Source organism: Leptidea sinapis, chromosome Z, assembly GCF_905404315.1.
Source record: "Leptidea sinapis chromosome Z, ilLepSina1.1, whole genome shotgun sequence".
Classification (NCBI taxonomy): Eukaryota; Metazoa; Arthropoda; class Insecta; order Lepidoptera; family Pieridae; genus Leptidea; species Leptidea sinapis.
Window position 1 is genome coordinate 32,216,265 of NC_066312.1, and position 13,454 is coordinate 32,229,718.

General features: G+C 36.1%; 1 protein-coding gene across 6 annotated transcripts in view; it reads left to right on the forward strand.

The window, feature by feature from the left end:
* Nucleotides 1-13,454, forward strand: part of LOC126978780 (uncharacterized) — a 45,492-nt gene that overhangs the window by 23,562 nt on the left and 8,476 nt on the right. For all 6 annotated transcript variants that reach the window (XM_050827841.1, XM_050827840.1, XM_050827839.1 and 3 more), the window contains exons 8-11: nt 5,840-5,994; nt 9,770-9,917; nt 11,516-11,706; nt 13,256-13,360. In XM_050827841.1, coding sequence (XP_050683798.1) covers nt 5,840-5,994; nt 9,770-9,917; nt 11,516-11,706; nt 13,256-13,360 — 599 coding nt within the window. The remainder of the gene's footprint in view (nt 1-5,839; nt 5,995-9,769; nt 9,918-11,515; nt 11,707-13,255; nt 13,361-13,454) is intronic.

The following is a 13,454-nucleotide window of genomic DNA, read 5'->3' on the forward strand; positions in this document are numbered from 1 at the left end:
GACTTACACAGGATTATAATATATGGCGGAAGGAAGGCAACATACCTACCTTGTTGGCATAAAAAGGCATAAAAGGCATATTTTTTCTCAAAACTGATTTTTTTAGAATTATTTTTGATGTCATTTGTAATATACTAGACACTATAATATGAATATGAAGCTAGAATATCAATTAGCATCATCAAATCCATTGAAACACTTTCTGACCAACATAGTCGTTCATATATGGAATAGATTGCCCAAGGATGTGGTTAAATCAAAATCTGTTAATCAGTTTAAGAATAGACTGGACAAACATTTGAATAGACATGGAAAATGATATAGACGCATCAGCGAAAGCTGCTTAGTCTATTATAAATAATAATAATAATAATAATAATAATAATAATACCGCTTCGGAAACAAATGGCGCTCTGAATCTCTCTCAGAAGCGGCGCAAGAAACTCTCCCAGCATTTTTTTTGCGCTCTATTTAATCAAATATACAATATTGTACTGTCAATGCTATTGCTGTAAAATAATCATAATCTAGTCCCAGGCTGTCCGATCACTTAGATATTCAGCTGTGGAGTAATAGGATTTACGACAGAGGCATTTTTTTTATAAAACATTTAAATTTATTTATAGATAATGCCTGAATAGTGGCTGGGACTTTATTATAAAAGTGTAAACATTTACCATTAAAGCTAATATTATATCTTATGAAGCGTACTAGAATTAGTTATAATAGTAAAAATCACTATTCAGAGCAAAAAGGTGACGATTTTTGTGGACGTATATTAAGTTTTCATAAATGTACTGACAATGAACAGTTATAATATTTATTTCTTTAAATTTTTATTTGAGAGACTGTCTATAACCAAGCTGATATATAGCACGAACAGCTCTCTTTTGCAGAGCAAACACTATGTCAATGTCAGCAGCATGAGTGTTGTGCAGATGAAACCCCGTTACATATCCTCTCTGAATGTGGTCTTTTTGAGGAGACCTCTTCTTCAAACACAGCTTTCATCACCTGTGACGATGTCAAATACATTTGAGTCACCGTCGTTGAACTTATCTAACATTTGGCGACACCAGTCCATGTGAAGGTGTTTCTGGACGTCGATTATGATATGATTATGAGTATGGGGAACCCATCTGGTGCAAAGCTTCCTGATGCCTAAATGTTCGTCTTATATTTTTTGAACTTGACTCATACCAATGCCTAGGCTTGTCCGTATCTGCTAATAGGTCACTCTCTTATCTTCCTCTATCATGCGTCGCACAGCACTGTTGTTATCTTCAGTAGTCGCTGTTAAAGGACATCCCTCACGCGGATCATCATTGAGATTGCTACGTCCACGCTTTAACTCGTTAAACCAATTGTAATTAGTGGCACGGGCTTCGTTAAGAAATGCTAATCGAAGCCTATCATAGCTTTGTTGAATAAGCCCACAACGAAAGTCATAATAAATCATTGACCGAAAATATTGTCGCGTTAGATTCATTTTCACGTGTAACAAGAGTCTTAGATTTGCTGCCAATTCACAAAAACAAATGACAAATGAATGTAATATACTACATGAGGTTACCAAACAGTTCTAAAATTGAAATTCAAAAAAGTTTGCATTAGCGATGTTTCTAACTGGCCAGTTCTAAACATTTTCAGTGTTACCCACATATGCATTGATTAAATCCGGGGTATCGGAGTGAGCTACTAGAAAGCGATATATTCAATCATGAATTCAAAAATACAGCAAAAGCGCCGTCTAGTAACAGTAGACAAGTGTGATCGACCTCATCTATTTATTCCTTGCCCAGTTGAACGATCCTTAAATAGGTCGAGCGCCAAACGAATTGCGCTTGCACGTGCTCTAGTGCAAAAAGTCCCAAATTCAAGTCCAGAATGTTTCCAAAGACTAAACGCATAAGTTTTCCATGAATTTCTTGTTAAACGGGCACACACTATGAATGCGATTATTTTTATATTTATAATAGCGATGAGGCATCGCTGGTCAATTGGCAAGTGGCCAGGGCTTTACGAAAGTTCGGCAGTGAGATCGCGACAGCGCTGCTGAAACGACTTGTGAATATTTCAGGTAGTGGCAAATGTTTTTGGGTTTATAAATACACCGCGTAGGCACGTGCGATTGGTATCAAGTGTTTTATAGTGGCTTTCCTGTTGTAATTTAACTCTTTGGGCAATTGCAATTTCTATTTTAAGTAGTTTGTGAGTATTATCATTTCACATTTATTTTTGTTAGTTTGTTTAAGTTCTCGGGGATGACGAGCATGCTCGCTTAAATGCAATTGCTTGTGGCAGTGTCGTGCTGCGGTTCGTTCCCGTCCCTAAAATGTGGCGAGCGAAGCGATTGCGAAGCGTTTACCTTTTCTTCGGACTCTGCTCGGGTTGACTATGGTCAATTACCTATTATATTTTTTTCTTGAATATATATATATATTTTTATACAGTGTTCTCATCATACCATTATCAGTGTGTAGACTGACAGTTTTATTATAAGGTACTCATAACTCTTTCAAGATTTTTAATGACTTATTCGAGTAGGTATTCTTTGTTTTATCTTATCTACTCAAAGAAGTCGAAACGTTCGGGTATTTCTATTACATCTCCTTGCACAGTTATAAAAAAGTAATATTCTGATTTTGCTTTATATAATAGTGAGTTTCTTGCCACTTCTTCTCATTGAAGTTTAACCCTTCCGAAGTGCTGGTAAATGGAAATCTGCGTAAATTTGTCACTCACTAGTGTCAATTATTTTCCTAAATGAAGATGTGTTATTTGACTCTAACTTTTTTTTGTCTCACCGAGGGACAAGTATATCTCGGCTCACGGTTTGGTGCTTGATCATCTCATCCGTGACGTCACTGATCCAAGCACGGAGTAAACACGATTAGTGGAAATGAATAAATAGCTCAGCCTATATATTATACCGTCCTGTTAGCACATTAATGAATGACAAATTTTGATTTGTCAATGTGTGCGTTAGCATGTGATTTAATATGCAAAATACTAAGGAGCTAATGCTTAGCGTGGCCGACTGTTTACGACTCATCAATCAAAATCGGTTACAGTAACAATAGATTCTCTTACCATGTCTATCTTGCTGTACCTCCGTTAGAGATATTCTTATCTCTCGCTGTGTTCGTCTGTACTCTATACGCTAGTAGGTATTTTCTTATTTAAAATCGGTGGCCGTTGATCTGTCGTAATCTATTCGTCTTCATTCGTCTACTGTTATAAACTCACACATATAAAATACTTTCTATTGTAAAAATTGAACCCATTGCTCCCGATACCGCCGCAGATGCCTCGAAGTTTCTTGAACTTTAGTTGAATACAAATCTAAAAATATTTTATTCAGAGAAACTAATTTAAATAAGTGCTGATAACTATTCAATTATTCTGCTTAGTGCTTGTATTGGCGAAACGAAATATTTAAAACAAAAATAAACCACGGAGCAATGGAGAGGTTATGCTCGGAGCGTCCCTGCGAGATCGAATCAGAAATGAAGCGAAACTGAAGTGGTAGTGGGCAGGGCATATAGCTCGACGGAGAGATGGCCGTTGGGGCAGTAAAGTCCTCGAATGACGATCACGTACCGGAAGATGTAGTGTTGGTGGGCCACCCACAAGATACTCTGAGGACCAGGTCAAGATCGCCGGGATGGGTTAGATGAGGGAGCGCAGGACCGATCGTCATGGCGATCTCTGGGGGAGGCCTTTGTCCAGCAGTGGACGTCTTTCGGCTGAAGTGAAACCGCAACAATAGTAATGGAAGTTTCAATTCGTACGCCCAATATATATATTTTTATGGACACAAAGTCCAAGTAACAAGCGTGGGTGTCGCAGGTCTCCAGAGAAATCAATCAAATCTTAGGAAAATTTATTGAATTAGGCGTTACTTTGCGGAAATCCATAATTATACAAACGACGTAGGCTTTCTTAAGTGTTAATTCCGCCAATATTTGTTTTTAAAACAATTCAACACGTGTTTCGCCTCTACACGAGGCATCCTCAGGACGTGTTGTCTCGCCAAAATCTGGCACGAGACTGAATCAAATGAGCCGGAAGCCGCTCTTTTATTCCCTCGTCCCATGAAATGACGCGCTGTGATTGGTCGGCTGTTGTGACGTATTACCCCCGGAAGTGACACGTAACAAAGGTGATGGGACTAAATTTGTTTGTTAAACTAACACTAAAGAAAACACTAAAGAAACACTAAGTCGTTTGTATAATCAAATCTTAAATAGAAATTGAATCCAACAAATCTGATGTTATCAGTCAATCTTTTTTGTGAATGTGCCCTGCTCATCTGGGTTTTCTGATGTTCTAGATTATGTCCAGAACTAGTATATTGTTTCTGGTGAGAGTTTTTCTCAATCTATATAACTTTTTTATGCGACCACATCATCTCTGGATCTCGCTCGAAGTGAAGTTCCCCCCCGTTCCCCTTTCACCCGCTCGCGCTAGTCCTGTTGCGTCACTACGGTTTGCAGTTTCAATAATGCGATTAGGTACATGTCTTGATATTTTCATGCTATCACTGTTTTGTTTTTGATGTTTTCATTGTTACGTTACGTGTCGCTATATATAATAGTGCTGCAAGAAAATTAATACTTTATTTACTGAACTCAGATTTTTTTTTTGATATGAAATATAATTATAATAATAATAACCAATATGACACCAATCTATAATACTGAAAAAGTAATCGTTGCTTATTTATTAATAATAATATTCTAGTGATGCTTGCTTTGCACACCGTAACAAAGTGACGTCATCTACTTAAGGTCCAGAGATAATGTAACCGGGTAGTATTTATTTCCATTGCGTACAGACACATTATGAATTTTTTGGTTATGTTTTACGTAAAAGCAAAAAGTTTGAATACAAGCATAAAATAATTTTGCATTTCATATTTGTATGAAGATCACCTCATTTATACCAGCCTCTCTGAATCAGATTGTGAATGATACTTACAATCATCTGTAAGTATTTAATAAGCTTTATCTAGTGCGCTCTATTTTAATCTGTGAACTTTTCCAAAGAGCTATTTATTGTAACACAGATATACGCATTAATAGATATGCTCAAAGTACCGTTCAACAATTTAGTTGGTGGATCGTCTGATAAATAGAATAGAATTGTTTAATAGATCTATGTGTAGACATATTATGTAGACATGTCAAAGAATTTAATCGAAACATACAATAAAGATTTCGTTATTATGATTCTATGTTAAAATTGTCATCTATTTTTACCTATTTTGCCTGGTAGTCGATTTTTTACATCTCGAAACATATACATGACAGCAATGACCACAATACCCACAATTTTGGTAGCTTAAAGCAAACTATAAGTTTTACTATTCATTTATTTATTTTTGGATCATCAACATAACATAAATTACACATTTAAATAAACTTATGCTAGGTTCAATTCTGATATATGTAACAATTACAAATGAACACATCATTCAATGGAAACTGTGTGCTCTATATATATATACATTCAAAATTTCTAAGTACTAAATCTATATAAATTAAGGACTCGAGAAGAAGATAACATTTTTTGTTTTATTAGTTTTTGTAGGTTTAAAATGGTTTTAAATATTGCTATAAAATTTAGCGGTTAGTAGTTTGAATTTCCCACTTTAGTGTTACGGGGTAAAAATAATAATCAAAAAACTCTCTTATGTTTTTTGTATGATTTTATAACGAAATGGATATAGGTACATAATAGTCGGAGAAATTACATCGAAGTTCAAGCTTGATGTGCAAGAATTAATATATACTTAAATCACAATGTAAACTTTTAGTTGATAATTTGAATGCAGAAATGGCAGAAGCTGTGGAGGCGGTTGAGGCAAGAGAGCCAGTGTCCCTTGCAGGTCCGAGCTCCCGAGACTTGGACGTAGAAGATGAGGAAAGAAAAGCTGAGGAACAACGCAAGAGAAGCAGAGATCCTCCAGTTGTTTATAAAGACATTGATGTAAGTTATATATTCGCTATGAATAAATGAATGCAAAGTATTAATTGCACTATAAATGATTATGGTAGTACAATTAGGTCACTTTATCGCTTATTTTTTTTTTTTTTTTTTTTATTTTTTTTTTATTTTTTTATGATAATAAGGGATGAGACGAGCAGGACGTTCAGTGATGGTAATTGATACGCCATGCCCATTAAAATGTAGTGCCGCTCAGGATTCTTGAAAAACTCAAAAATTCTGAGCGGCACTACAATTGCGCTCGTCACCTTGAGACATAAGATGTTAAGTCTCATTTGCCCAGTAATTTCACTAACTACGGCGCCCTTCTACCGAAACACAGTAATGCTTACACATTACTGCTTCACGGCAGAAATAGGCGCCGTTGTGGTACCCATAATCTAGCCGGCATCCTGTGCAAAGGAGCCTCCCACTGGTCGCTAATCAACTACTGCTTCGTGTAAGAGATTTTATTTATAGAAAAAACGAGGATAAGTGTCATTTTTTAGTTAGCTCTTAGCCGATGCTCAAGAAACAGCTGAGACATCATAAGAGCGTTAAGAGCCTTTGAGATAGTTCCCCTTTAATTGGGAAAACTCATTGACGTACAATACACTACAATCACAATCACGCTCAAAAATGATCTGAAGCAAAACCCCGTCTATTTGGCAGAGATTTCTTTTAGTTGTGTTTCCACCGCGCTTTGAATACAACGCCACGCATTAACAAAGTGTTCAGTGAAAATCTGTCCAAATAACAGCATTTCTAAACTTAAAAAGGACGGAGTGTCGTCATTCAGGTAAGTGCCCCTTTACATTAACAAAATTGTGTAACTAAAGTGACGTTTTTAATCATTTTACTAAATAATTACATTTCAATTGCTAAAACAAAATGTTCTTGCCTCGTGTTCGCGTCCGAGCTCCTATTGAGCGTACATATTAGACTTTGAATATTATTGCTACGAAATAAGGTGTTAATTTGATGGAATGTTATTAATATATATTAATATGTATGTGTTAAAGAAATTTTTTGGCGAACCTTTAATAGGCGATAGGGGAGTATTGTTGTTGTAGTACGTCAATGAGACAAATAATGGAACTTTCAAAGTGCCAGAGCTCTTGATATTGATCCAAATGATTTGAGTTTTTTTTTGTGTTAGTTCCGCCAATATTTTTCTTTAAACAATTCGACACGTGTTTCGCCTCTACACGAGGCATCCTCAGGACGTGTTGTCTCGCCAAAATCTGGCACGAGACTCTTGAGTTTTGAGTCTCGTTACTTGGCAGAATTAACACTAAAGAAAACTCAAATCATTTGGATAATTAATGGATTTCCGCAAAGTAGCGCCAAGTTCGATAAATTTTCTTGATATCGAATTTATTTATTGGTTACTACCACAATCACACGACTTCACATTAGTATTATTACAGGTTTTTGTAGTGCTCTGGTACTTGTAACGATTACAACATACACAGCATTGTTTACATATTTTTGTTTTGATAATACGGGTACCCCTTTTTATGACGTATCATGGCTAATTCTGGGTCTTCATTAAAATTTAATGTTTATTATTCTTCATAAAAGTTTAATGGCTACAAATGAGAACGTAAAGCATTTTGAATTCCTATAAGACTGTAGTTGGTTAAGTAGACTTTCTGACGCGAATTATATTGTTGTTTGTTATAAAAATGTTCCATCTAGATTCTGTATATCTAGGGATGTAAATTTATATCGTAAAATTGGATGAACATTATACACGTTATTGAAATAACAAACTGCCACATTTGTTTGAGCATGTGTTGCATTTTATGAGTCATGCTGACTTATTCACACATTTTTTTATTTAGTACACATACATTGTAATAATATTTAGACTGTTCCACATATTCCTAAACCACGATCCCTTTTTACTGACTAGAGTCTAGATTATTGTTGACTATCGTAATTAGTTTGATTATAAATTGACTGAGGCTAATTTTAATGAAGCTTTAAATTTTATAAGTAAGTAAGAGTTTTCTATGTTTTGAAAATCTTTTCTATGAAAAGAACAAAAATTACGCGTATTGTTTTTTCATTATAATTTTTTAATACTTTGACAATAGCAACCCCAGTGTAGCGGGGCAATCATAACAGAGGCCAAAAGTTGTAACGTCAAGTTCTGCAGTTAAATCTAAATACCCCATATTTATCAATTGTTATTAGTGGTGACCAGCAAAATTAAACAATTCTGATAATTTTTCAAACTAAACTGTTATATTGGACCGTAAACTGCATGCGGACGAAACCGGCGCTCTTAATACAATCTATTTTTTTTTATTACAATAAGGGACCAGACGAGCAGGACGTTCAGCTGATGGTAATTGATACCTACGCCCTGCCCAATACCTTACAATGCAGTGTCGCTCAGGATTCTTGAAAACTCAAAAATTCTAAGTGGCGCTAGAATTCCACTCGTTACATTGAGACATAATAAAATGTTAAGTCTCATTTGCCCTGTAATTTCACTAGCTACGGTACCCATCAGACCGAAACACAATAATGCTTGCACATTACTGCTTCACGGCAGAAAAAGGCGCCGTTCTGGTGCCCATAATTTAGCCGGCATCCTGTGCAAAGGAGTCTCCCACTGGTAAATGCCCTTAGTCGCCTCTTATGACACCTTTGGGCTTAGGAGTTTCCTATTCTTTTTATGCCCCGGGTTACCTAACGTCTTAAAACTCGTGATGCTGTTGTAGAGAATAGATTGTTGCTTGATCTAGAAACATGAAATATCAATTATTTATCGTTACGATTATGCCACAATGATGTCATTTTCACTTTTAGATGCTTTGGGGGCGTTAATTGCTCCAGTGCATGAAATGTGCCAAATGCTCAGTCATAATATATTTGTTTAGAACTTTAACTACTTACGTATTTTATTTATACTGCTGTCTTATTCCATGCCTCATGAAATTTATTAACGGGAATATTTGAAATACTTTCAATAGTTTGATAAAGTTCGGGGGGTTTATGACGAGGCTGGAATAGGCTGGTGGTGCAGCGGAAGTTAAGTTATCACTCACAGATAGTCGGGAGGAAATAAAAGCCTAGCACTAGTACGATGGGAAATTCACCTAAGCGTAATCTAATCGAACAATAATATACTAGGAATTATTGCAGTTTTTGTATTGTTCTGGTAACACTAATTATGCAATACTACTCGGCTTAGTCGCGAGTTAGTAAGAACTTTCTGTTGGATGAAGTATATGCATTCACAACTGGATCCCAATATATGTGTTGCGAAATTCAAAAGAATGTTAAACATCGTTTGTGTGGCACACATTAAATACCACATTTTGGGAATAAAGCGAGTGCCCCAGCCTATTTAAAAATAAATTTTATTGAGGCATATCTTTTCGAATGGGGTTTTCTATTTTGACGTTCAATGAGTAATAAAAAAATCCTACTTTTTGTATTTTTTTCATCAACGTCTACCTAAAAACGTGCTCCTGCAAAGCTTACAAAACTTCGGGTTAAATAAATAAAGTATAAAAAAATTTACTTTTACGCGAATACCTTATTTTACAAATAAAAATATTGGAATGGGATAAAAGCTCGTATCGTTGGTACTTTTCCCTCGCTCTTGACTTAAAGCCTTTCTCGATCTTTCCCAATATTTACATCCATATTTCCCCAAAAAATTTGTGCAGTCAAAACTTTATCCATTCTTTCCATATGACGATGCCATCTTAAATATGCAAAAAAACAAAACTATACAATCATCAAACGATATTTGCAGGGGGTACAAGAATTCGAGACGCTCTCAAAAACCCTCGAGGGAGTAGATCTATCTGCAGAAGAGAAGCAGAGCCTTGACGAGCTGCAACAATACTTGGTGCAGGGTGAGGGAAGCTGGGTGCTTGGTGATGACTTCCTGAGCTTCATCGGTGAGAGCTTTACTTGTTGTGTACAATGACGATAGATTATGATTATTTTACAGCAATAGCATTGACAGTACAATATTCTATATTTGATTAAAAAGAGCGCAACAAAAATGCTGGGAGAGTTTCTTGCGCCGTTTCTGAGAGAGACTCAGAGCGCCATTTGTTTCTGAAGCTGTAGTAGTGTCTAGTATATTAGAAATGACATCAAAAAGAATTCTAAAGGAATCAATTTTGACAAAATTATTGCCTTTTATGACGTTCTATACACATATAAGGACATATTATTCACAGTCTGATAGCAGAACGGCAAAAGTGTGCTTAAAGACAATGTAAGCACACTTTTACCTTAGTAATGTGTTAAATGTCACTCTACGAAGCAAAACTGAACTGAATAAATGTTTTACATTGCTGCTCTTTAACCAAGAATGAGACGAAGCGAGAAATTTCATGCAAAACGTGTGGGTATAGAATGCAAGAGTCCAGATTTAAATATGATGTGAATGGAATTTAGCATTTGAAAGAATAAACTGAGTCCCGTTTAATAAGTTAGAGTTAATAAAATACCAAAGTCAAAGTCAAAAAAATCTTTATTCACTGTAAAACTTTATAGGTTATTTAGTGCAAGCCAGGATGAAGTACAAAAGTTACAATAGCATTCAAATGAGTATAACAATATTTATTAACAAAATTTAGAACATTAATTCCAACTATCTTTATCATTCAAATAATCTTTCACATTATAATAGGCCTTAGATATTAATTTATTTTTTACGATACATTTAAATTTTTTAATAGGTAATATTTTAATTTCATTTGGGAGTTTATTATAAAATATAACACAATCCACTTCAAAAGATTTAGCATTATACCAGATACTATACTAGGACTCACTGAGTATAAAATTAAGAAATCAATCAAATGTTGTTTAAAAAAGAAGGCTTACTATAGTATAGAAGATTTTATAGAGGAAAATCATGCATGGTTCTTGTATAGCTCTGCGCAGGAGACTTAAAATTATATAATATAAGTTTGAATATGCTAAGTTGTTATATGATTTAAAAGATGGGCTCGGAGTTTCTTATCAGTTCTTCTCTCCATGTGAAAGCCCCTTTACGAACTGATGACTTAATGACGTTGACCAAGTGTTGCAACATTATGTAATGTTATTGTAAATAAATGAATATGATTAATAAATATTATTTCTCGAGGTATTTTACGTTTGTAAAAAAAATTGTAATAAAGAAGGTATTGTATACAACCAATGAAAATATCATTATATCGCAAATTTCAGTTAAATAACGTTTAAAAAATTGTTATACAATTGGAGAGATTTTATTGTTTTTGTATTAAGACTTGAAATTTATTTAATTCTCGTCCATTGGTTGTGGTTGAGTAGACAGACATATGAGTTTCAAGAGTCTTTGTAGCTGAAGTATGATATGAATGGTCTAGTTGACCAGCTAACGTCAGGGTGTCGAATTTGCGTGACGGTGCACGTGACGAATTTGCATCGTGTATTTCACTCTGATAGTTTTTCCCTTACGCGCCAAAAGAAGTATAACTTGAAAAATATTCTATTCTATAAGGTAATATTATTCCAGGTCGCGTACTCTCCGACCCAGACATAAAGAGTGAGGCTCGATGTGCCGCGCTGCGGTGTCTGGCTGCCAGCGCGCTCCGTGAAGATGTGTCCCTGCTGCTGCACCAGGACAGACGACAACATGCCATCCTGGGTTACGCAAACGGCATTGATGCGCTGCCTCCAGAAGAACAGCTCGCCCTCGCTCTCTTTGTAAGTTATATATGCGTCCTAAGAAAATTTATTGAAGTAGGCGTTACTTTGCGGAAATCCATAATTATACAAAGAGACACGAGACTCGTGCCAGATTTTGGCGAGGCAACACGTCCTGAGTATGCCTCGTGCAGAGGCGAAACACGTGTCGAATTGTTTAAAGACAAATATTGGCGGAATTAACACTAAAGAAAACTCAAATCATTTGTATAATATGCGTCCTAGTCAAGAATGTTGAGCAGAAGAAAGGAATACGATTTCGGTACTTTTTTTCCTCGGGTGTAATTGGCGCGCAATGCGAGTGCAGTCGAGATGTTACGCCGGGCGAGCACTGAGGAGGTATTCAGAAAAAAGGATGTAAATACTACGTAATAAGAGGTGGGACAGTCGCACGAAATAATATTTGAATATATCGTTAAATCCTTTGCCTGGTTTAGAAAAACATAGCAGATATACAGAAAGACAACGAAAAGCTACTTTGTTCTATATTATGTGAAGTTCCTTGTGCGGTGTTTCCGGAACGATACGACATGGGTACCTTCAAAAAAAGCGCGTACACCTTCCTTAAAGGCCGGCAACGCTCTTGTGATTCCTCTGGTGTTGCAAGAGAATGTGGGCGGCGGTGATCACTTAACACCAGGTGACCCGTACGCTCATTTGTCCTATTCCATAAAAATAAAAAATAAAAAAGAAGTATTGTATTGGGGATTCAGCATAAGTGATTAGAGTCGCAATCCGGAATAGCTCTTAAATGTATCGATATCTCAGTTCCAAATTGTAACAAGTCTAAAATTCAGTATAAGTATGAGAAATAGTTCCGTAAACAATAACCCACCATTGCCACAGATAAACAAGTCGATAAGTGAATTCAGTTAAGTTCTTAATTCCAATATTTTTTCATGAGTCTAGAATATTTTCGTTTTAAACAGTACAAGTACAAACAACTCGAGTTGTTTTCTTTTTTTTTATGGAAAAGGAGGACAAGCGAATCAAATCAAAGTCATTTAAATCATTTCTGAATTTTTACTCTTTGGAACTGAGGTATCGATATATACGTATTATAATATAATAATGGTATTACCCGCCGCGATGGCAAGCGTCCTGAATGAATGACGCTGGTGGCTTGGGCACGGGGAAGGGCGCTGGTGTGGGACGCTACTTGCGTCGATACTCTGGCTCCTTCTCATGTCCAAGTTACGTCAGTTGGTGCTGGGGCTGCTGCTTCGACTGCCGAAGATAGCAAGCGTCGAAAATATGTTGGTCTCAGTGAGTCATACATCTTTGTGCCGTTTGGTGTCGAGACACTTGGTCCGTGGGGCCCAGAGGCGCGGAGAATGTTCAAAATACTATCTTCGCGCCTCAATAAGGCTACTGGAAACCCAAGCGCTGGCAGCTATTTCGGTCAACGGATCAGCCTTGCTGCCAGTATTCTTGGTACGCTTCCACGTAATGATAGTTTTAATTTTATGTAGTCATAGTATTGTAAATATAGTTATAAGATTTCTTTTGTTTGAATTATATAATAATTGATGTATACTATGTTTGCTAGATGTGCAATCTGTTCGAGAACACATCGTCTTCAGAGTGGTGTCTGTACATCAGCGAGTGGGAGTACCGTGGGCAGCCCTTATCGAACATTAGGGTTACTACTAAGGTGAGTTTTAATACTGCAGGGCTCAGAACAAATAAAACATTATGCCTTACCGTTTACGTACACAACTACTATACAATCACAATATCTCTGGATC